The sequence below is a fragment of the Coregonus lavaretus genome (genome assembly GCF_964263955.1).
Source record: "Coregonus lavaretus genome assembly, chromosome: 28".
NCBI lineage: Eukaryota > Metazoa > Chordata > Actinopteri > Salmoniformes > Salmonidae > Coregonus > Coregonus lavaretus.
In genome coordinates this window covers 31,602,994-31,623,942 of record NC_140015.1, presented here as the reverse complement: position 1 = coordinate 31,623,942, position 20,949 = coordinate 31,602,994, and the positions used below count along the sequence as shown (strand labels likewise).

At 42.7% G+C, this 20,949-nt stretch overlaps 1 protein-coding gene across 1 annotated transcript; it reads right to left on the bottom strand.

Moving 5' to 3' along the window:
* Window positions 1–1,173: 1,173 nt before the first annotated feature.
* LOC311104458 (protein Njmu-R1-like) lies at window positions 1,174–14,119 on the bottom strand. Its single transcript, XM_084146298.1, has 10 exons — window positions 13,891–14,119; window positions 13,038–13,121; window positions 12,296–12,421; window positions 8,883–9,011; window positions 8,683–8,743; window positions 8,164–8,283; window positions 6,243–6,307; window positions 5,936–6,069; window positions 2,859–2,962; window positions 1,174–2,725 (listed from the first exon to the last, which is right to left on the bottom strand). The coding sequence occupies exons 1-10, from the start codon at window positions 14,043–14,045 to the stop codon at window positions 2,513–2,515; spliced, it is 1,191 nt and encodes a 396-aa protein (XP_084002424.1). The 5' UTR covers window positions 14,046–14,119; the 3' UTR covers window positions 1,174–2,512.
* Window positions 14,120–20,949: the final 6,830 nt, after the last annotated feature.

Genomic DNA, 20,949 nt, shown 5'->3' with positions numbered 1-20,949 from the left:
GAACCTTTCTATCCTCATAGATTCTACAGATTGTAAATTAAAGATAAACACCTTTGCTAAGAGTATTATTATATTATTGATCGATTGACTATGAGTTTTCAAATCACCCAGCAGCGCTATTTGCAGAGTTAGCTCCAAGTAAATGTTGCAATTTTTCAGCCATCTCTGAACCTGCGACCAAAACAAGCTACATTTGGGCAGTACCAAAACAAGTGCTCTAATGATTCTGTCTCTTCACAGAAAAATCTGCAGAGCTGGGATGGTTGTATATATAACATTCTATTGGTTGTAAGAATTTTGTATAATAATTTAAATGGAAAAACGCTACGTTTTGAATCCGGTGTCATTTTGTATTTCAGTTCATAAACTATGTGCCATGGAATCGGTACATCGAAAATCTCCTCCCAACTATTTTGCAACCTGTATGGTGCAGCTGTCCATTTTTTGGTCCTTAAATGAAACTGGTTTACTTTGTTATTTTCACAATTTTCTTTAGAAAAATGTTAGTCTTTAATGCAGGGCTGACAGACAAGTTCCTTACCTCCTCCCCCTTCTACTTGCCTCCTCCATTTTTGCGGTAATGCTGCAATCAGTTGGTTGTAATTTTGGATAGAGCAGACCTTTCCATATATTTTTGTTAACTGCATGTGTGACATAACTCCACCAGTCCTATTTATGATATAATTTACAAAGATTATACTGGGTTTTTTTAAATCCAAAAATAATGTTTAAAAAAAATTATCAATTAGTATATTTGAGTTTAACCATAATATTTGTTATAATATTTGCTTGTTTTAAAAATTGCGATATATTCTTTTAGATTATTTCATTTTCAAATAACTGAAAGTGAGAGGTTGTAATCTGAATGAAGGGAAAAAGGCCATTCTTACTAATCTACTAAAGAACCAGTTCGAATTTAAGTATAGTTTTTGTATGATTGAAGCCTTTAGTGAGAGGTCTAATGCTTTAATATTTAATAATTTCTGCACTCCGAAATCATATTCATTATATAAATAGGCCCATTTAATTTTGTCTGGCTTGACACTCCAAATAAAGTGGAATCTTTTTTGCTCATATCATTTAAAAAACAAGTCGTTAGGTGTAGGCAGGGCCATAATTATATAGGTAAACTGGGACCCTATTCTTTCATATGGACAGAAATCAGACCACATATTCATGATTCAGTCCACACAGAGGATTCACATTACTATTTGTTTCAGCTTATATACAAGACAAACTACAGATCAATATGATAGACATGAAATTGTACAGGATATTTAAATGCACAGTTAACGGTTGTATGGTCAGTCAACATTGTCCAATACAATAGCACACCAACTAACATGTCACTTGGTTCACAGTTTAAAGGGCACACCTTCACAGACAATATTGCTTCATTTTCACCATTATGTACTTTTAGAGATGTAGACACATTGATAGGAAAATATATCCTACTTAGTTGCTGTCATACAGGCACAATAAATAATGTGGGTTATTTTGCCCTGAACATTATTTCATTATAATAGGGCTGGTGAAGAGTTGTGAAGGTCATTTTTGTAACTTAATATACAGTGAAAGTAGATCACAGGAGGTTGGTGGCACCTTAATTTGGGAGGACGGGCTCATGGTAATGGCTGGAGAGGAATGAGTGGAATGGTATCAAATACATGGTTTCCATGCGTTCTGGCTATTATTATTATGAGCCGTCCTCCCCTCAGCAGCCTCCTGTGAAGTAGATCTACAACACATTTTTGCCACTACAACACTGTAATATTCCCGTAATAAGGAATGTAAGGATTAACCAGATTAAGGGGTATCTTTAGATAAGACAAAGACTGCAGTCAGCAACAGAAATACAAAAAGCAGCAGTGAAATTGAGTAAGTAACAAAAGCTAATTAAAGTGATTCCACTATGCAGAAAAGCAGGCTTGTACTGTAGTATGTAGCTAGCACACTGCCATGCAGACAAAAGGCAAGCAAGCAACACTAATAATAAATAAAAAACATACAACATTTGGACATGATGTAAGATAAGCGAAACAAATTATTTCGATGTTGAGATTTATAGTATGGGTTAAACATACTGATAGTGTTTCCATTCGTTTATAGTACTGCATGTTTTAATACTAGCAAAGAAAACACTAGTGTTAGCATGACTTTGGATCTTTCTGGTTTTTACAGTTAATTCTGATTCAGATGCAACATACTTGGTCTGTTTCTTCCGGGTAAATGCTATTCAATCACACCGCAAATGGAAGACACTGACCCCTTCAAATATAACAACAACATGTTTGTAAAACACCAAAGGTCAAGGAAAAGGTAAAGGAAAAGTGCCGCCCTGGTGGCTGCGGTATGTCAGTGTCGATTAGAGTAGAACTATCGCCGCCCTGGTGGCTGCGGTATGTCAGTGTCGATTAGAGTTGAACTAGTGCCGCCCTGGTGGCTGCGGTATGTCAGTGTCGATTAGAGTTGAACTATTGCCGCCCTGGTGGCTGCGGTATGTCAGTGTCCCTCATCCCTGGGCCTGCTGTTCGCTGAGGAACTCGTCCAGCACGCGGATGATGCTGCAGGCCTCGGGGAGGTCGCTGTGCTCGGCGTGGGCGTTCTGGAGCAGCACGTCCCCATTCCCACAGCCCTGCAGGAACTGGCAGCAGCGGAACAGAGCGTAGTGACTCGACTCGGCCTGACGGATGAACCGCTTCAGACTGTTCATGTCCTGGATGGCCTGGAGAGACAGGGGGAGAGAGAAAGAGCATGGATGAGACAACAGTAAGCCATTTAAAACATGGCGTGGACATACAGTATTTATATAATGTTTTAAAATGATCCACTTGTCTGTGTGCTGTGCGTTTGCCCACCTTGAGTTTGAAGTTCTCCAGGATCTGTCTGAGGAGGAAAGGGTTACAGCGCTCTGCTGCGTTCAGGAATGACTGGATCCAGTCGTCACAGAAACGGTTACTGACTGTGGGAAAAGGTTGTGAGACGGATGACGGAGAGATTAGCCAGTGTGTAGTCTGACGATCATCCATGGAAAATGTATTGGCGAGTCTGTGTCTGTACATGTACAAAGACTGTTTTGTAGAGTGGTGTGGCTACAGCTGTAACACAGATCTATATTTGTGACTGAGGGAGAGTGTCTGTGTTTGTTAGAGCCGTTCCAATAGACCTGTGTGTGTGTGTATATTTATGACCGTGTGTATATGTACACAGGTTAGAGCAGTTACACAGACCTGTGTGTGTGTGTATATTTATGACCGTGTGTATATGTATACAGGTTAGAGCAGTTACACAGACCTGTGTGTGTGTGTGTATATTTATGACCGTGTGTATATGTATACAGGTTAGAGCAGTTACACAGACCTGTGTGTGTGTGTATATTTATGACCGTGTGTATATGTATACAGGTTAGAGCAGTTACACAGACCTGTGTGTGTGTGTATATTTATGACCGTGTGTATATGTATACAGGTTAGAGCAGTTACACAGACCTGTGTGTGTGTGTATATTTATGACCGTGTGTATATGTACACAGGTTAGAGCAGTTACACAGACCTGTGTGTGTGTGTATATTTATGACCGTGTGTATATGTATACAGGTTAGAGCAGTTACACAGACCTGTGTGTGTGTGTATATTTATGACCGTGTGTATATGTATACAGGTTAGAGCAGTTACACAGACCTGTGTGTGTGTGTATATTTATGACCGTGTGTATATGTATACAGGTTAGAGCAGTTACACAGACCTGTGTGTGTGTGTATATTTATGACCGTGTGTATATGTATACAGGTTAGAGCAGTTACACAGACCTGTGTGTGTGTGTATATTTATGACCGTGTGTATATGTATACAGGTTAGAGCAGTTACACAGACCTGTGTGTGTGTGTATATTTATGACCGTGTGTATATGTATACAGGTTAGAGCAGTTACACAGACCTGTGTGTGTGTGTATATTTATGACCGTGTGTATATGTATACAGGTTAGAGCAGTTACACAGACCTGTGTGTGTGTGTATATTTATGACCGTGTGTATATGTATACAGGTTAGAGCAGTTACACAGACCTGTGTGTGTGTGTGTATATTTATGACCGTGTGTATATGTATACAGGTTAGAGCAGTTACACAGACCTGTGTGTGTGTGTATATTTATGACCGTGTGTATATGTATACAGGTTAGAGCAGTTACACAGACCTGTGTGTGTGTGTATATTTATGACCGTGTGTATATGTATACAGGTTAGAGCAGTTACACAGACCTGTGTGTGTGGGTGTATACAGTGAGGGAAAAAAGTATTTGATCCCCTGCTGATTTTGTACGTTTGCCCACTGACAAAGAAATGATCAGTCTATAATTTTAATGGTAGGTTTATTTGAACAGTGAGAGACAAACAAAATCCAGAAAAACGCATGTCAAAAATGTTATTAATTGATTTGCATTTTATTGAGGGAAATAAGTATTTGACCCCTCTGCAAAACATGACTTAGTACTTGGTGGCAAAACCCTTGTTGGCAATCACAGAGGTCAGACGTTTCTTGTAGTTGGCCACCAGGTCTGCACACATCTCAGGAGGGATTTTGTCCCACTCCTCTTTGCAGATCTTCTCCAAGTCATTAAGGTTTTGAGGCTGACGTTTGGCAACTCGAACCTTCAGCTCCCTCCACAGATTTTCTATGGGATTAAGGTCTGGAGACTGGCTAGGCCACTCCAGGACCTTAATGTGCTTTTTCTTGAGCCACTCCTTTGTTGCCTTGGCCGTGTGTTTTGGGTCATTGTCATGCTGGAATACCCATCCACGACCCATTTTCAATGCCCTGGCTGAGGGAAGGAGGTTCTCACCCAAGATTTGACGGTACATGGCGCCGTCCATCGTCCCTTTGATGCGGTGAAGTTGTCCTGTCCCCTTAGCAGAAAAACACCCCCAAAGCATAATGTTTCCACCTCCATGTTTGACTGTGGGGATGGTGTTCTTGGGGTCATAGGCAGCATTCCTCCTCCTCCAAACACGGCGAGTTGAGTTGATGCCAAAGAGCTTCATTTTGGTCTCATCTGACCACAACACTTTCACCCAGTTCTCCTCTGAATCATTCAGATGTTCATTGGCAAACTTCAGACGGGCCTGTATATGTGCTTTCTTGAGCAGGGGGACCTTGCGGGCGCTGCAGGATTTCAGTCCTTCACGGCGTAGTGTGTTACCAATTGTTTTCTTGGTGACTATGGTCCCAGCTGCCTTGAGATCATTGACAAGATCCTCCCGTGTAGTTCTGGGCTGATTCCTCACCGTTCTCATGATCATTGCAACTCCACGAGGTGAGATCTTGCATGGAGCCCCAGGCCGAGGGAGATTGACAGTTATTTTGTGTTTCTTCCATTTGCGAATAATCGCACCAACTGTTGTCACCTTCTCACCAAGCTGCTTGACGATGGTCTTGTAGCCCATTCCAGCCTTGTGTCCAGCCTACAATCTTGTCCCTGACATCCTTGGAGAGCTATTTGGTCTTGGCCATGGTGGAGAGTTTGCAATCTGATTGATTGATTGCTTCTGTGGACAGGTGTCTTTTATACAGGTAACAAACTGAGATTAGGAGCACTCCCTTTAGGAGTGTGCTCCTAATCTCAGCTCGTTACCTGTATAAAAGACACCTGGGAGCCAGAAATCTGCAAATCAATTTATAACATTTTTGAGATGCGTTTTTCTGGATATTTTTGTTGTTATTCTGTCTCTCACTGTTCAAATAAACCTACCATTAAAATTATAGACTGATCATTTCTTTGTCAGTGGGCAAACATACAAAATCAGCAGGGGATCAAATACTTTTTTCCCTCACTGTATATGTACACAGGTTAGAGCAGTTACAGAGACCTGTGTGTGTGTGTGTATATTTATGACCGTGTGTATATGTATATGTACACAGGTTAGAGCAGTCACACAGACCTGTGTTGGAGAGTGTAGCAGGGCTGGTGGAGCAGTCTATGATCAGGTCAGTAAGGGCCTCTGAGGCCTTACACAGAGAGGCTGTGGTAGTGTCCTCCTGGACCAGACCCTGCAGACTGGCTGCCTTAATGAACCTACACACACATGAACCATATTCATTCATATTCACAGAATACTGTATATTCTTATAGTTTAACCACAGGAATAAAGACTAGGTGTTTTCAGATTATTTTCAGAAGTGATACTAATTTATTAAACATAATTTAACAGAAAAACCTATTTGGACTGGACCTTTAAAGTAACTCACCTAGCAACATCAGCCTTGGTCCTGTCATCTGCATTGGTGACCTCCACGTGTATGTGACTCAGAGCCTTCAAAACAATGACATGGGCCTGATCAGCGTTACAGCTTAAACAAAACATTATCCTACAATGACAACCAGTCAACAATTACTATTGGAACTTTATTTCTGCTCTAAGCTATACAGTGGTAACCCTATGAGCAACATAGCGCTTTGAACTATGCACTTGCGTGACTGACGCCAACAATCGTGAAGATGTTTTGTGAGGATACAATACGTTGAGAATGTCCCATTTCGCATTTTTATGTTTCCACTTCCTTTTTCTCATTTGTTTTGTCAAGCAAGATGGCTACTAGTCAGTAAATACTAAATTACAGCTTTAGCTAGTGGACACAGCCCTAGTAAGTAAACATGGAACATGGAGGGGAAGTAAATGTATTGAAAGAAGGAGGGGGAATCACTGGTACAGGGGGGGATCACTGGTACGGGGGGAATCACTGGTACAGGGGGAATCACTGGTACGGGGGGAATCACTGGTACGGGGGGGAATCACTTGTACGGGGGAGATCACTGGTACAGGGGGGAGATCACTGGTACGGGGGGATCACTGGTGCAGGGGGGATCACTGGTGCAGGGGGGATCACTGGTGCAGGGGGGATCACTGGTACAGGGGGGATCACTGGTACAGGGGGGATCACTGGTGCAGGGGGGATCACTGGTGCAGGGGGGATCACTGGTACGGGGGGATCACTGGTGCAGGGGGGATCACTGGTACGGGGGGATCACTGGTGCAGGGGGGATCACTGGTACAGGGGGGATCACTGGTGCAGGGGGAATCACTGGTGCAGGGGGGATCACTGGTACAGGGGGAATCACTGGTGCAGGGGGGATCACTGGTGCAGGGGGAATCACTGGTGCAGGGGGAATCACTGGTGCAGGGGGGATCACTGGTGCAGGGGGGATCACTGGTACAGGGGGAATCACTGGTGCAGGGGGGATCACTGGTGCAGGGGGGATCACTGGTGCAGGGGGAATCACTGGTGCAGGGGGGATCACTGGTGCAGGGGGGATCACTGGTACAGGGGGGATCACTGGTGCAGGGGGGATCACTGGTGCAGGGGGGATCACTGGTACAGGGGGGATCACTGGTGCAGGGGGGATCACTGGTGCAGGGGGGATCACTGGTACAGGGGGGATCACTGGTGCAGGGGGGATCACTGGTGCAGGGGGGATCACTGGTACAGGGGGGATCACTGGTGCAGGGGGGATCACTGGTGCAGGGGGGATCACTGGTGCAGGGGGGATCACTGGTGCAGGGGGGATCACTGGTACAGGGGGGATCACTGGTGCAGGGGGGATCACTGGTACAGGGGGAATCACTGGTGCAGGGGGAATCACTGGTGCAGGGGGAATCACTGGTGCAGGGGGGATCACTGGTGCAGGGGGGATCACTGGTGCAGGGGGGATCACTGGTGCAGGGGGAATCACTGGTGCAGGGGGGATCACTGGTGCAGGGGGGATCACTGGTACAGGGGGGATCACTGGTGCAGGGGGGATCACTGGTGCAGGGGGAATCACTGGTGCAGGGGGGATCACTGGTGCAGGGGGGATCACTGGTACAGGGGGGATCACTGGTGCAGGGGGGATCACTGGTGCAGGGGGGATCACTGGTACAGGGGGGATCACTGGTACAGGGGGAATCACTGGTGCAGGGGGGATCACTGGTGCAGGGGGGATCACTGGTGCAGGGGGGATCACTGGTACAGGGGGAATCACTGGTGCAGGGGGGATCACTGGTGCAGGGGGGATCACTGGTGCAGGGGGGATCACTGGTGCAGGGGGGATCACTGGTACAGGGGGGATCACTGGTGCAGGGGGAATTAATCACTATGGTAATGGTCAAATGAGGGGTCAAAGGTGACTCACAGCATGTAGCAGGAAGCTGATGCTCCCCTGGACCATCTGCACCACTCTGTGGATGTGCATCACCGACTCCTCGTACCACATGCTCAGGTAGGGCCTGATCTCGGTCTCTAGGTTCACCAGCTACACAACACACACACACACACACACACACACACACACACACACACACACACAGAGAGAGAGAGAGAGAGAGAGAGAGAGATAACACTGTTATAACCATACACACAGGGACATGGGACTACCTATTTTTCGTAGTCATTTTCTATTTATCTATCTAGGGTGGTGTTAAGTAGGGCACACTGATAGCTAAACGTTTCACAATGGAGAAGAAAAATCGGTGTTCTTATTGGACAACTTCAGGTAGTACCTCCCCGTTTCAAAACGTTTTTACCCCCTACTGAACACAACCTAGGTGAATCCCCTTCAGATAGAAATGTGTTCATTACAAAGGAGCCCTGTCCAAGAGATGATAGAATCCAGTACAATTATATTATTTTGGTGATTCCACTTCCTGCTTACCTCAGGAGTCTGTAGACTGCTCTGCAGACCTTGCACGTACTTGTCCAGTTCGAGTCTGAATGTACAGTTGATTAAGGAAATGGTTTACAGTTGAATGATTAATGGTTTATGAGTTTCAGTACCCATCTACACAATACAAGTCTAGACTGACTCTACATTATTATGATTCAGAAAGAGCTGCGTTAGCCTGTAAAGGATATAGGTTGAGGCCTTTCTCAGAGCCTCCCATGAGGCAGATCACATAGCCATTGCCGTCTGCGTCGAGCTGCTCTGGGGATCTCTCCTGCTCCAGGAGACAGCAGTAACATCCCACCGCCGCCTCTGGGACACTTGGATGGGACAACAAACACATATTTATTATGAATGTAAAACACTAGGTTTACATTACTTTAGAAGTGTGCAGGCTAATTGGTGCCACATTGCTTCAGATGTATACATAAGGAGAGAATACTTAGGTCTGATTCCACACCAAGACCTTGCTTGGCTAGATAGAGCCAGAGACACACAAGCCTACAGTGGGGAAAAAAATTATTTAGTCAGCCACCAATTGTGCAAGTTCTCCCACTTAAAAAGATGAGAGAGGCCTGTAATTTTCATCATAGGTACACGTCAACTATGACAGACAAAATGAGAAAAAAAAATCCAGAAAATCACATTGTAGGATTTTTAATGAATTTATTGCCATATGATGGTGGAAAATAAGTATTTGGTCAATAACAAAAGTTTCTCAATACTTTGTTATATACCCTTTGTTGGCAATGACACAGGTCAAACGTTTTCTGTAAGTCTTCACAAGGTTTTCACACACTGTTGCTGGTATTTTGGCCCATTCCTCCATGCAGATCTCCTCTAGAGCAGTGATGTTTTGGGGCTGTCGTTGGGCAACACAGACTTTCAACTCCCTCCAAAGATTTTCTATGGGGTTGAGATCTGGAGACTGGCTAGGCCACTCCAGGACCTTGAAATGCTTCTTACGAAGCCACTCCTTCGTTGCCCGGGCGGTGTGTTTGGGATCATTGTCATGCTGAAAGACCCAGCCGCGTTTCATCTTCAATGCCCTTGCTGATGGAAGGAGGTTTTCACTCAAAATCTCACGATACATGGCCCCATTCATTCTTTCCTTTACACGGATCAGTCGTCCTGGTCCCTTTGCAGAAAAACAGCCCCAAAGCATGATGTTTCCAACCCCATGCTTCACAGTAGGTATGGTGTTCTTTGGATGCAACTCAGCATTCTTTGTCCTCCAAACATGACAAGTTGAGTTTTTACCAAAAAGTTATATTTTGGTTTCATCTGACCATATGACATTCTCCCAATCCTCTTCTGGATCATCCAAATGCACTTCAGACGGGCCTGGACATGTACTGGCTTAAGCAGGGGGACACGTCTCGCACTGCAGGATTTGAGTCCCTGGCGGCGTAGTGTGTTACTGATGGTAGGCTTTGTTACTTTGGTCCCAGCTCTCTGCAGGTCATTCACTAGGTCCCCCCGTGTGGTTCTGGGATTTTTGCTCACCGTTCTTGTGATCATTTTGACCCCACGGGGTGAGATCTTGCGTGGAGCCCCAGATCGAGGGAGATTATCAGTGGTCTTGTATGTCTTCCATTTCCTAATAATTGCTCCCACAGTTGATTTCTTCAAACCAAGCTGCTTACCTATTGCAGATTCAGTCTTCCCAGCCTGGTGCAGGTCTACAATTTTGTTTTTGGTGTCCTTTGACAGCTCTTTGGTCTTGGCCATTGTGGAGTTTGGAGTGTGACTGTTTGAGGTTGTGGACAGGTGTCTTTTATACTGATAACAAGTTCAAACTGGTGCCATTAATACAGGTAACAAGTGGAGGACAGAGGACCCTCTTAAAGAAGAAGTTACAGGTCTGTGAGAGCCAGAAATCTTGCTTGTTTGTAGGTGACCAAATACTTATTTTCCACCATAATTTGCAAATAAATTCATTAAAAATCCTACAATGTGATTTTCTGGATTTCTTTTCCTCAATTTGTCTGTCATAGTTGACGTGTACCTATGATGAAAATTACAGGCCTCTCTCATCTTTTTAAGTGGGAGAACTTGCACAATTGGTGGCTGACTAAATACTTTTTTTCCCCAATGTACGTGTGAGACCTAATGATCCATCGAAATACGCGATAATCAATTGTTTCAAGGAAGGGACTAAAATAGGTCGCGTGAGAAAAAATGGATGTCCCATCCGTTTCATGAAACTGGGGTCTTAAAACACTCTGGGTTACGGGTTGAATAATTTAAATGGTTGATTACAAAAGCTGATCATAACATTTGCTCAAAAGCCGCACCTAATAATAAGTCCCAAGGAAAATAATTATTGATTGAATTATTACTAAATGATAAGGTAAACGGGGGGATTTCTTCTTTTTCTACCATGGGAAATAAATATTCTAAAGAGGTCCGAGGATTAACGGGGGATGAAAGATATATGTTAGGAAGAGATCAAATGAATATTTATTATGGATCCATTTGGGAGAAGAGGTATGGATTTATTGGGCATCTCGATGTAGAGAAATTAGAGGCTATGATTAGACAGATGCATGTAAACTACGGAACGGATTTGAAGAAACAGCGAGAGGAGGGGCTAGACACAGCGACAGTATGGCTCTTGGAGGCTCGGAAGAGAGAGGAAGGACAGAGAAGGAAAAAGGGAGTTATGCAGAGAGAAAATGAAGTGAAAGTTGAGGTTTCAGTGCCTCCCCCAGAGCAGAGGGCAGAAAGGTTATATCCAGTCTTAGCAGAACAGGCTTGGAAAAAACCCCCAGATGATAACGTTGTTGTGTGTAGGAGGAAATTAGGACTGGTCCCCGCACCTCCTCCACCATATGACGGCCAAGCCGGAATGTTGGAAGAGGGGGAAGCAGGGGGGGGAGAGTAGGGAGGCCAGTAAAGATAAGAAAGAGGGGGAAGTTTTAGAGAAAGAACTTACAGAACTCAGGGAGAGTAGGGAGGAAATGGACAGGCTGAGAAAAGAACTGGATAGAGAGAGAGAGTCAGGAAAGACTAGAGAATTTAAACACAGAGAGTTGAAGAGATTAGAGAGCTATAATAAGCCAGGGAGGCAGAATAGGGGAGGAGATAAGAGGAAGTGCTTTAACTGTATCAAGGAAGGTCATTTTGCAAGAGAGTGTGAGGCCCCGTGTAAATACTGTAACAACTGTACAGGTCTGTGAGAGCCAGAAATCTTGCTTGTTTGTAGGTGACCAAATACTTATTTTCCACCATAATTTGCAAATAAATTCATTAAAAATCCTACAATGGGATTTTCTGGATTTTTTTTTCTCAATTTGTCTGTCATAGTTGACGTGTACCTATGATGAAAATTACAGGCCTCTCTCATCTTTTTAAGTGGGAGAACTTGCACAATTGGTGGCTGACTAAATACTTTTTTTCCCCACTGTATATACACATTTCTATATACAGTTACTATATTGCTGATCCCAAACCTAAGCAATCAGATCTGTGAGAGGGGGTCAACTGCTTCCTAAGGATATTAAAGCTGGATTGGTTTGAAATTAGGTTCAACAAGATCCTAAGGAAAGGAGAGATGGGTTGGTTTGGAATGGGGCCCTTAGTTTAAGTTAGTTAAGGTCACCTGAGCTCCACTGTGGCAATGTTTCCCATGCCCCCCAGCAGGGCTCCTTTGCTCAGCCTCCGGGAGATGTAGCATCGTAGCTCTGGCTCCGCCTCTGCAGGCAGGCTGCTGTCCACTAGGGTGAGGCTGTGGGTGGGGCAAGAGTCAGTTACGATGGAAACAGAGTGACAGGCGACCAATCAGAGCTGATGAGGAAGTGGACAGCCAAAGAGGAGATGAAGAAGGAAGCCGATGACCAAATGCCACGTCAACACAACATGAAGGCTAGATACAGATATAGTGAAAAATAATCTTCCAGTTTCCCATGTGAGTCACAGAGCCTATTTCAAACCTTCCTTCCCACTTCTCTTTCCTTCTGGTCACTATGTAAGATGCATGATGTGACACTGAAATATAACATGTTTTAATAACATCATATCACATTACTATATCATCATCATTACATAATCTTAAAATACTTCACGTCATAGAAAGAGGACATCCCAAAATAAGTAGCATGATCAGTGTATACAGAAGGAGGTAGATAGGTACTAGGCTTTGTGACTCCATATCCCAGATAGCCAGCAGCACACTGACAACATCATGATGGGTAGAAAGACAGAACACAGCATCAATCAGGAAATAATCTGAGTTGATTCCAGGTTGATAGGTTTGGATTCAACAGAGAAGCACAACACTGAAAGCCACAGAAATACAACCACTAGAGAAACGGACGGACGGGTCACGGGTAGACCTTGGTTACCTAAAGTCTTCCTCACTGGTACTGGCTGTGGAATCTGTTCTTCTCTGGCTCCATGCCACGTTGCCCTCTGCAGCTGCCTCAGATCTAGACAGGTACTGTAGGTAGTTACTATACTCATGACTTGGTGGTTAGTTAGTGGAGAACAGAACAGCAAGTCTGAACTGACAGTACAGTAAGTCAGCAGCAGGATCCACAGCTGATGTCCACCGAGAACCAGTTAATTTGGGAGAAAGTGGTTATACAGTGACAGAGAAATTGGCCTCAATATGCAGCTGGACTAACTTGATGACGTTATGACAGTCAGAGTAGGCTGGTGGGAGGAGCTATAGGACGATGGGTTCGTTGTAATGGCTGGAATGGAATAAATGGAACAACATGTTGTTTCCATATGTTTGATACCGTTCCATTGATTCCATACCAGCCATTACAATGAACCCATCCTCCTACAGTTGCTCCCATCAGCCTCCACTAATGACAGTGTATGTATACAGCCAGTCAGAGCATGAATACTGTACATTGTGAAAACCTGCAACCTCCAATGAGTCTAATAATATCAACAAAGTCAGACATTAGTGTGATTGGTAATGAATGTCCATTCATCCCTATGGAGAAGGGTGAGGGGCCGAGGTCCATAGATTATCTATAGCCTAGTAGCTAAGGCAAGTAAACATTACACGTCATCCGCAGATATTTGCATACCAGATAATGCCCTAGTTTAGTGTAATAATGCCATTGTGTACTGTCAAAACACATTTCTTGATTTTTATTTATGTTTTATTTAACCTTTATTTACCTAGGCAAGTCATGTAAAGCTAGATACACTCAACCAGAACATTCAGATGGAGAAGATTACCTGGTGCCTTGGTAGAGATAAATGGTATAGTAACAGTTCAACTGTATTTTCTGATTATATCCCATCTCTTCGTTGTCATAATCCGTATCCTTTTCTTCCACGTCAATTGAATCTTGGAAGGAGGACGTTTGCATTGAAGTTTGCGAGGTAAACATGATTCCTTCGCACGTATCAACAAATGACAGATACCGAGAAATGACGTTCAGTTATTTAGGATGCAGGTTGAACTGGATAAGAAATAATAACAATACTAGGCATGTGAATAGACTAACATATTCCTTTACTGAACAGACGAGTCTATCATTATTTCTAAAGATCCATGATCTGACTCACGCATGCGCCGTGTAGTTCCACGAATCCGTCATTGTTTAAGGTCCGTGTAAAATGTGCTATGACATGATTAGGTCCAGGAAAGATACTGATCACATCAGTTAGCAACATAGCAAAATGATGCCCAAATGATCAGAGGTCGATGCACACTTCTAGCCACGTATCAATGGGTAAAATGAAGTTAATGTTTAAGAAGATTCTGAATATACAAACAATGCCAAAGTAACTTTTGGGATATTGGCGTTCATTAGCCTGAACAGCCGCTAGTTGTCACTGTTTAACTGTCTTTTGAAGGTTTACATCCGATGACCGATGGACTGTTTTATATTTATACTACAGGTGGGTCAAATCCTGAATGCTGATTGGTTAAAACCGCATTCGTGTCTATTCCACAATTTACCACAGGCTAAATATATGACCTTAAAATGCCTATTTACTCTGTTCCATCTGATTGTGCAATCCACTGTCTCTTCAGCTGATAGAGGAATTATGATTATGACAAAAATTGTTCACCCCAATACTGATGATGACTGTGTGAACTGTGTTAGGGTTATCATTATAAAGCCACTAACAGAGGGAGTGAGTTAGAAACTGCTGAGACAAACATTCCAGGATGAAGGGGACTGAGAAACTGGTGAAATGATTTGAACTTGTATAAGAATAGTAATTCTTGTGAAGGGCAGAGAATAATTACCAAAATCTCATAAGACTTGCCATATTCTAGATAGGGATAAAATGTGAGTGGTATAGCACAGTAACTTAAGTAAAGGAAGGAAGGGGGTCCGAAATGACTCAAGGTAATAGGACAATACCAATATAAACTAGTTAATATTGAGATTGTACAGGGTACAGTGTTTACAATATAAACAGGAAGGGAGATAATTATCATCGTGTGAGATAGATACATTAAACAAGTCAAGAGTCATAAACAACTGGGGATTTGCATAAACAACTGGGACTCTGTCTGTTTCGTGAAACTAGAGCTTTACGACCTCTGGGTTACGGATAGAGTTAGCAAAAAATCATATAAGGTTGTATGCAGTGGGGGAAAAAAGTATTTAGTCAGCCACCAATTGTGCAAGTTCTCCCACTTAAAAAGATGAGAGAAGCCTGTAATTTTCATCATAGGTACACGTCAACTATGACAGACAAAATGAGAAAAGAAAATCCAGAAAATCACATTGTAGGATTTCTAATGAATTTATTTGCAAATTATGGTGGAAAATAAGTATTTGGTCAATAACAAAAGTTTCTCAATACTTTGTTATATACCCTTTGTTGGCAATGACACAGGTCAAACGTTTTCTATAAGTCTTCACAAGGTTTTCACACACTGTTGCTGGTATTTTGGCCCATTCCTCCATGCAGATCTCCTCTAGAGCAGTGATGTTTTGGGGCTGTCGCTGGGCAACACAGACTTTCAACTCCCTCCAAAGATTTTCTATGGGGTTGAGATCTGGAGACTGGCTAGGCCACTCCAGGATCTTGAAATGCTTCTTACAAAGCCACTCCTTCGTTGCCCGGGCGGTGTGTTTGGGATCATTGTCGTGCTGAATGACCCAGCCACGTTTCATCTTCAATACCCTTGCTGATGGAAGGAGGTTTTCACTCAAAATCTCAGGATACATGGCCCCATTCATTCTTTCCTTTACACGGATCAGTCGTCCTGGTCCCTTTGCAGAAAAACAGCCCCAAAGCATGATGTTTCCACCCCCATGCTTCACAGTAGGTATGGTGTTCTTTGGATGCAACTCAGCATTCTTTGTCCTCCAAACACGACGAGTTGAGTTTTTACCAAAAAGTTATATTTTGGTTTCATCTGACCATATGACATTCTCCCAATCCTCTTCTGGATCATCCAAATGCACTCTAGCAAACTTCAGACGGGCCTTGACATGTACTGGCTTAAGCAGGGGGACACGTCTGGCACTGCAGGATTTGAGTCCCTGGTGGCGTAGTGTGTTACTGATGGTAGGCTTTGTTACTTTGGTCCCAGCTCTCTGCAGGTCATTCACTAGGTCCCCCCGTGTGGTTCAAAGATTTTTGCTCACCGTTCTTGTGATCATTTTGACCCCACGTGGTGAGATCTTGCGTGGAGCCCCAGATCGAGGGAGATTATCAGTGGTCTTGTATGTCTTCCATTTCCTAATAATTGCTCCCACAGTTGATTTCTTCAAACCAATCTGCTTACCTATTGCAGATTCAGTCTTCCCAGCCTGGTGCAGGTCTACAATTTTGTTTCTGGTGTCCTTTGACAGCTCTTTGGTCTTGGCCATAGTGGAGTTTGGAGTGTGACTGTTTGAGGTTGTGGACAGGTGTCTTTTATACTGATAACAAGTTCAAACAGGTGCCATTAATACAGGTAACGAGTGGAGAACAGAGGAGCCTTTTAAAGAAGAAGTTACAGGTCTGTGAGAGAGCCAGAAATCTTGCTTGTTTGTAGGTGACCAAATACTTATTTTCCACCATAATTTGCAAATAAATTCATTAAAAATCCTACAATGTGATTTTCTGGATTTTCTTTTCTCATTTTGTCTGTCATAGTTGACGTGTACCTATGATGAAAATTACAGGCCTCTCTCATCTTTTTAAGTGGGAGAACTTGCACAATTGGTGGCTGACTAAATACTTATTTTCCCCAATATACGTGTGAGACCTAATGATCCATCGAAATACGCGATAATCAATTGTTTCAAGGAAGGGACTAAAATAGGTCGCGTGAGAAAAAATGGATGTCCCATCCGTTTCATGAAACTGGGGTCTTAAAACACTCTGGGTTACGGGTTGAATAATTTAAATGGTTGATTACAAAAGCTGATCATAACATTTGCTCAAAAGTCGCACCTAATAATAAGTCCCAAGGAAAATAATTATTGATTGAATTATTACTAAATGATAATGGAAACGGGGGGATTTCTTATTTTTCTACCATGGGAAATAAATATTCTAAAGAGGTCCGAGGATTAACGGGGGATGAAAGATACATGTTAGGAAGAGATCAAATGAATATTTATTATGGATCCATTTGGGAGAAGAGGTATGGATTTATTGGGCATCTCGATGTAGAGAAATTAGAGGCTATGATTAGACAGATGCATGTAAACTACGGAACGGATTTGAAGAAACAGCGAGAGGAGGGGCTAGACACAGCGAGAGTATGGCTCTTGGAGGCTCGGAAGAGAGAGGAAGGACAGAGAAGGAAAAAGGGAGTTATGCAGAGAGAAAATGAAGTGAAAGTTGAGGTTTCAGTGCCTCCCCCAGAGCAGAGGGCAGAAAGGTTATATCCAGTCTTAGCAGAACAGGCTTGGAAAGAAAACCCAGATGATAACGTTGTTGTGTGTAGGAGGAAATTAGGACTGGTTCCCGCACCTCCTCCACCATATGACGGCCAAGCCGGAATGTTGGAAGAGGGGGAAGCAGGGGGGGAGAGTAGGGAGGCCAGTAAAGATAAGAAAGAGGGGGAAGCAGGGGGGGAGAGTAGGGAGGCCAGTAAAGATAAGAAAGAGGGGGAAGTTTTAGAGAAAGAACATACAGAACTCAGGGAGAGTAGGGAGGAAATAGACAGGCTGAGGAAATAACTGGAGAGAGAGAGAGAGTCAGGAAAGACTAGAGAATTTAAACACAGAGAATTGAAGAGATTAGAGAGCTATAATAAGCCAGGGAGGCAGAATAGGGGAGGAGATAAGAGGAAGTGCTTTAACTGTATCAAGGAAGGTCATTTTGAAAGAGAGTGTGAGGCCCCGTGTAAATACTGTAACAAAACAGGTCATAACCATCGCGACTGCAGAGATAAAGGAAAGGGCAGTGTCCGGGAAATGACAGTCTATTTTTTGGTTCCACGGGTAAAAAGTTTGAAGAAGTGATTTGTGTCGATTAAGAATTGGCTAAAAACACCACGAAGGGATTATTTGGGAGGTACCTATAAGTTCCTAACGTTATATATGTATGAACTTGCTCACCCAAACGTTGACGTACATCATGGGTGAGAAAGTAGAGAATATGAGTTTTCTAAGGTTGTACCGTTGTTGGATCATGTGATAAGGTTTAATGGGTAATCGGACCATAACTAATGTGGTTATAGACGTAATGTATAATATAGTAGAAAGCCAATATAGGGTTCCGTTGAACTATTATGGTTTATTTGTCATTTCAATGGCATAAGGTGAAATCTGTATTTATGAGTGTAATTCAACGGCTGGTATGGGTGGTAACCGGATACTACTGAGTATTTGGTTTGGTGATGTTGATTTGTAGCGTGTTTTGGGTTAAATAGAAAGGCTCACTTATTCAACAGGAATAGGTGCGGGGAGAGATAGTTTTTGTGTTGCTGAATGAGGTGAGAGTTAAACTACTGAGAATAGAGAAGTATTATGGACATACTATCGTAATTTACATTTACATTTTTGTCATTTAGCAGACGCTCTTATCCAGAGCGACTTACAGTTAGTGAGTGCATACATTGTCACATAACACTCCTATAAAAATAATAAGTTGCATTGACAATTGAATGATATACAATATACAGTTGAAGTCGGAAGTTTACATACACTTAGGTTGGAGTCATTAAAACTCGTTTTTCAACCACTCCACAAATTTCTTGTTAACAAACTATAGTAATAAATAAACTGAACCAAACATGACGTTACTACAGCAATAGAGGATGGTTAATGTTGTTACGTTAGTTTTTAAACCCGATGATAGAGGTAAATGCAGAACGCTGTTTGAGAGTGTGTTTTATTTTGTCTACTAGGGGGTTTAGTGTTTGGGATGAAAGGGCTGGCTAGTTGGGAGTGATGACGTGGCTGGCTGTGCGACATGGAAGTGGTTGTTTGGCGTGCTTTGCAAGGAGAGCGGATTTTGTGGAGCGACTGGAAATTGCGATAGAGCTGTGACAATGATTTGAATTGAGATCAAAGAAAAATAATGTATGGTTCTGGATTATGTTAAGGGAAGAGTAGGAGACAACATATCAAACCATTTTTAAATAGATGCCTGGAATAAAATATAATGTCTTACTTACACGGAGTATGTGATTGTATTGGCTAATGAATGAAATATGACATTTACAGGTGCGACAGGAACAATAGAAGGGGAGACAGATTTTCCTATGGTGTTGATCAAATAATTGATAATGGATAATTTGATATGAGATCACATGGAGCAGATTTAGGGGGTCAATAATCATTGTGAGATTTAAAGAGGTAATGATCTGAAGGGTAATCAATTAAACATAATCATTGTATACTCGAGGAATTTTGAGTGGTTTTATGGATTAGTTATGAGGAATTAGAATGATACAAACGATTATTGATGAGTTAGGACTGGGGATATCTATATCATGTTTTGTGTGTACTTACCATCTTTAGATTACTGATGGTAATTGAAGGTTAACAAAATGTATAATTTATCTTCCAGGAGAAAGAGATTAGCTTATCTCATTGGAATGTTGCCCAGGGCTAGGGGGAGCAGTTTAGTGGAGGTCAAAGGTGATAAGTCTTAAAGGAGCACACACAGCGAATTTTATGGAGTTTTTCGGTTTTTACTGAGTTTAGGGTATACATGATTTCTTATGAGAATAAATGTCATGAGGACTTAATGAACACTTGGGATAAGTAACATTTATGAAATATTTAGAATGATGGTAATGTTTACTATACTATGGGATGGAACAGTTCGTTGAATGATTTCAATGGCCTCTGAACTCTGTTTTGACTTTCTGGTATGAATTAATCATCCACACTGGTAATTCTAAAGGTATGAGAGGAGGACTTTAAGATAGTTTATTTTACCAAGTTGAGGGTAATTTATAATACTGTGAAAAGTGTGAAGAAGATTATAATTTGGTAATAATATACAGTGGGGAAAAAAAGTATTTAGTCAGCCACCAATTGTGCAAGTTCTCCCACTTAAAAAGATGAGAGAGGCCTGTAATTTTCATCATAGGTACATGTCAACTATGAAAGACAAATTGAGAAAAAAATTCCAGAAAATCACATCGTAGGATTTTTAAATGAATTTATTTGCAAATTATGGTGGAAAATAAGTATTTGGTCACCTACAAACAGACACCAGAAACAAAATTGTAGACCTGCACCAGGCTGGGAAGACTGGATCTGCAATAGGTAAGCAGCTTGGTTTGAAGAAATCAACTGTGGGAGCAATTATTAGGAAATGGAAGACATACAAGACCACTGATAATCTCCCTCGATCTGGGGCTCCACGCAAGATCTCACCCCGTGGGGTCAAAATGATCACAAGAACGGTGAGCAAAAATCCCAGAACCACACGGGGGGACCTAGTGTATGACCTGCAGAGAGCTGGGACCAAAGTAACAAAGCCTACCATCAGTAACACACTACGCCACCAGGGACTCAAATCCTGCAGTGCCAGACGTGTCCCCCTGCTTAAGCCAGTACATGTCCAGGCCCGTCTGAAGTTTGCTAGAGTGCATTTGGATGATCCAGAAGAGGATTGGGAGAACGTCATATGGTCAGATGAAACCAAAATAGAACTTCTTGGTAAAAACTCAACTCGTCGTGTTTGGAGGACAAAGAATGCTGAGTTGCATCCAAAGAACACCATACCTACTGTGAAGCATGGGGGTGGAAACATCATGCTTTGGGGCTGTTTTTCTGCAAAGGGACCAGGACAACTGATCCGTGTAAAGGAAAGAATGAATGGGGCCATGTATCGTGAGATTTTGAGTGAAAACCTCCTTCCATCAGCAAG

What these genes read in the sequence shown, in the direction of transcription:
- LOC311104458 (XM_084146298.1), bottom strand. Translation starts at nt 14,045, where the DNA reads ATGTTTACCTCGCAAACTTCAATGCAAACGTCCTCCTTCCAAGATTCA. An exon ending in ACCAGTGAGGAAGACTTTAG is followed by an intron (nt 12,422 to 13,037) that starts GTAACCAAGGTC and finishes CCCCACCCACAG; the next exon opens with CCTCACCCTAGTGGACAGCA. An exon ending in TGCTACACTCTCCAACACAG is followed by an intron (nt 2,963 to 5,935) that starts GTCTGTGTGACT and finishes CTTTTCCCACAG; the next exon opens with TCAGTAACCGTTTCTGTGAC.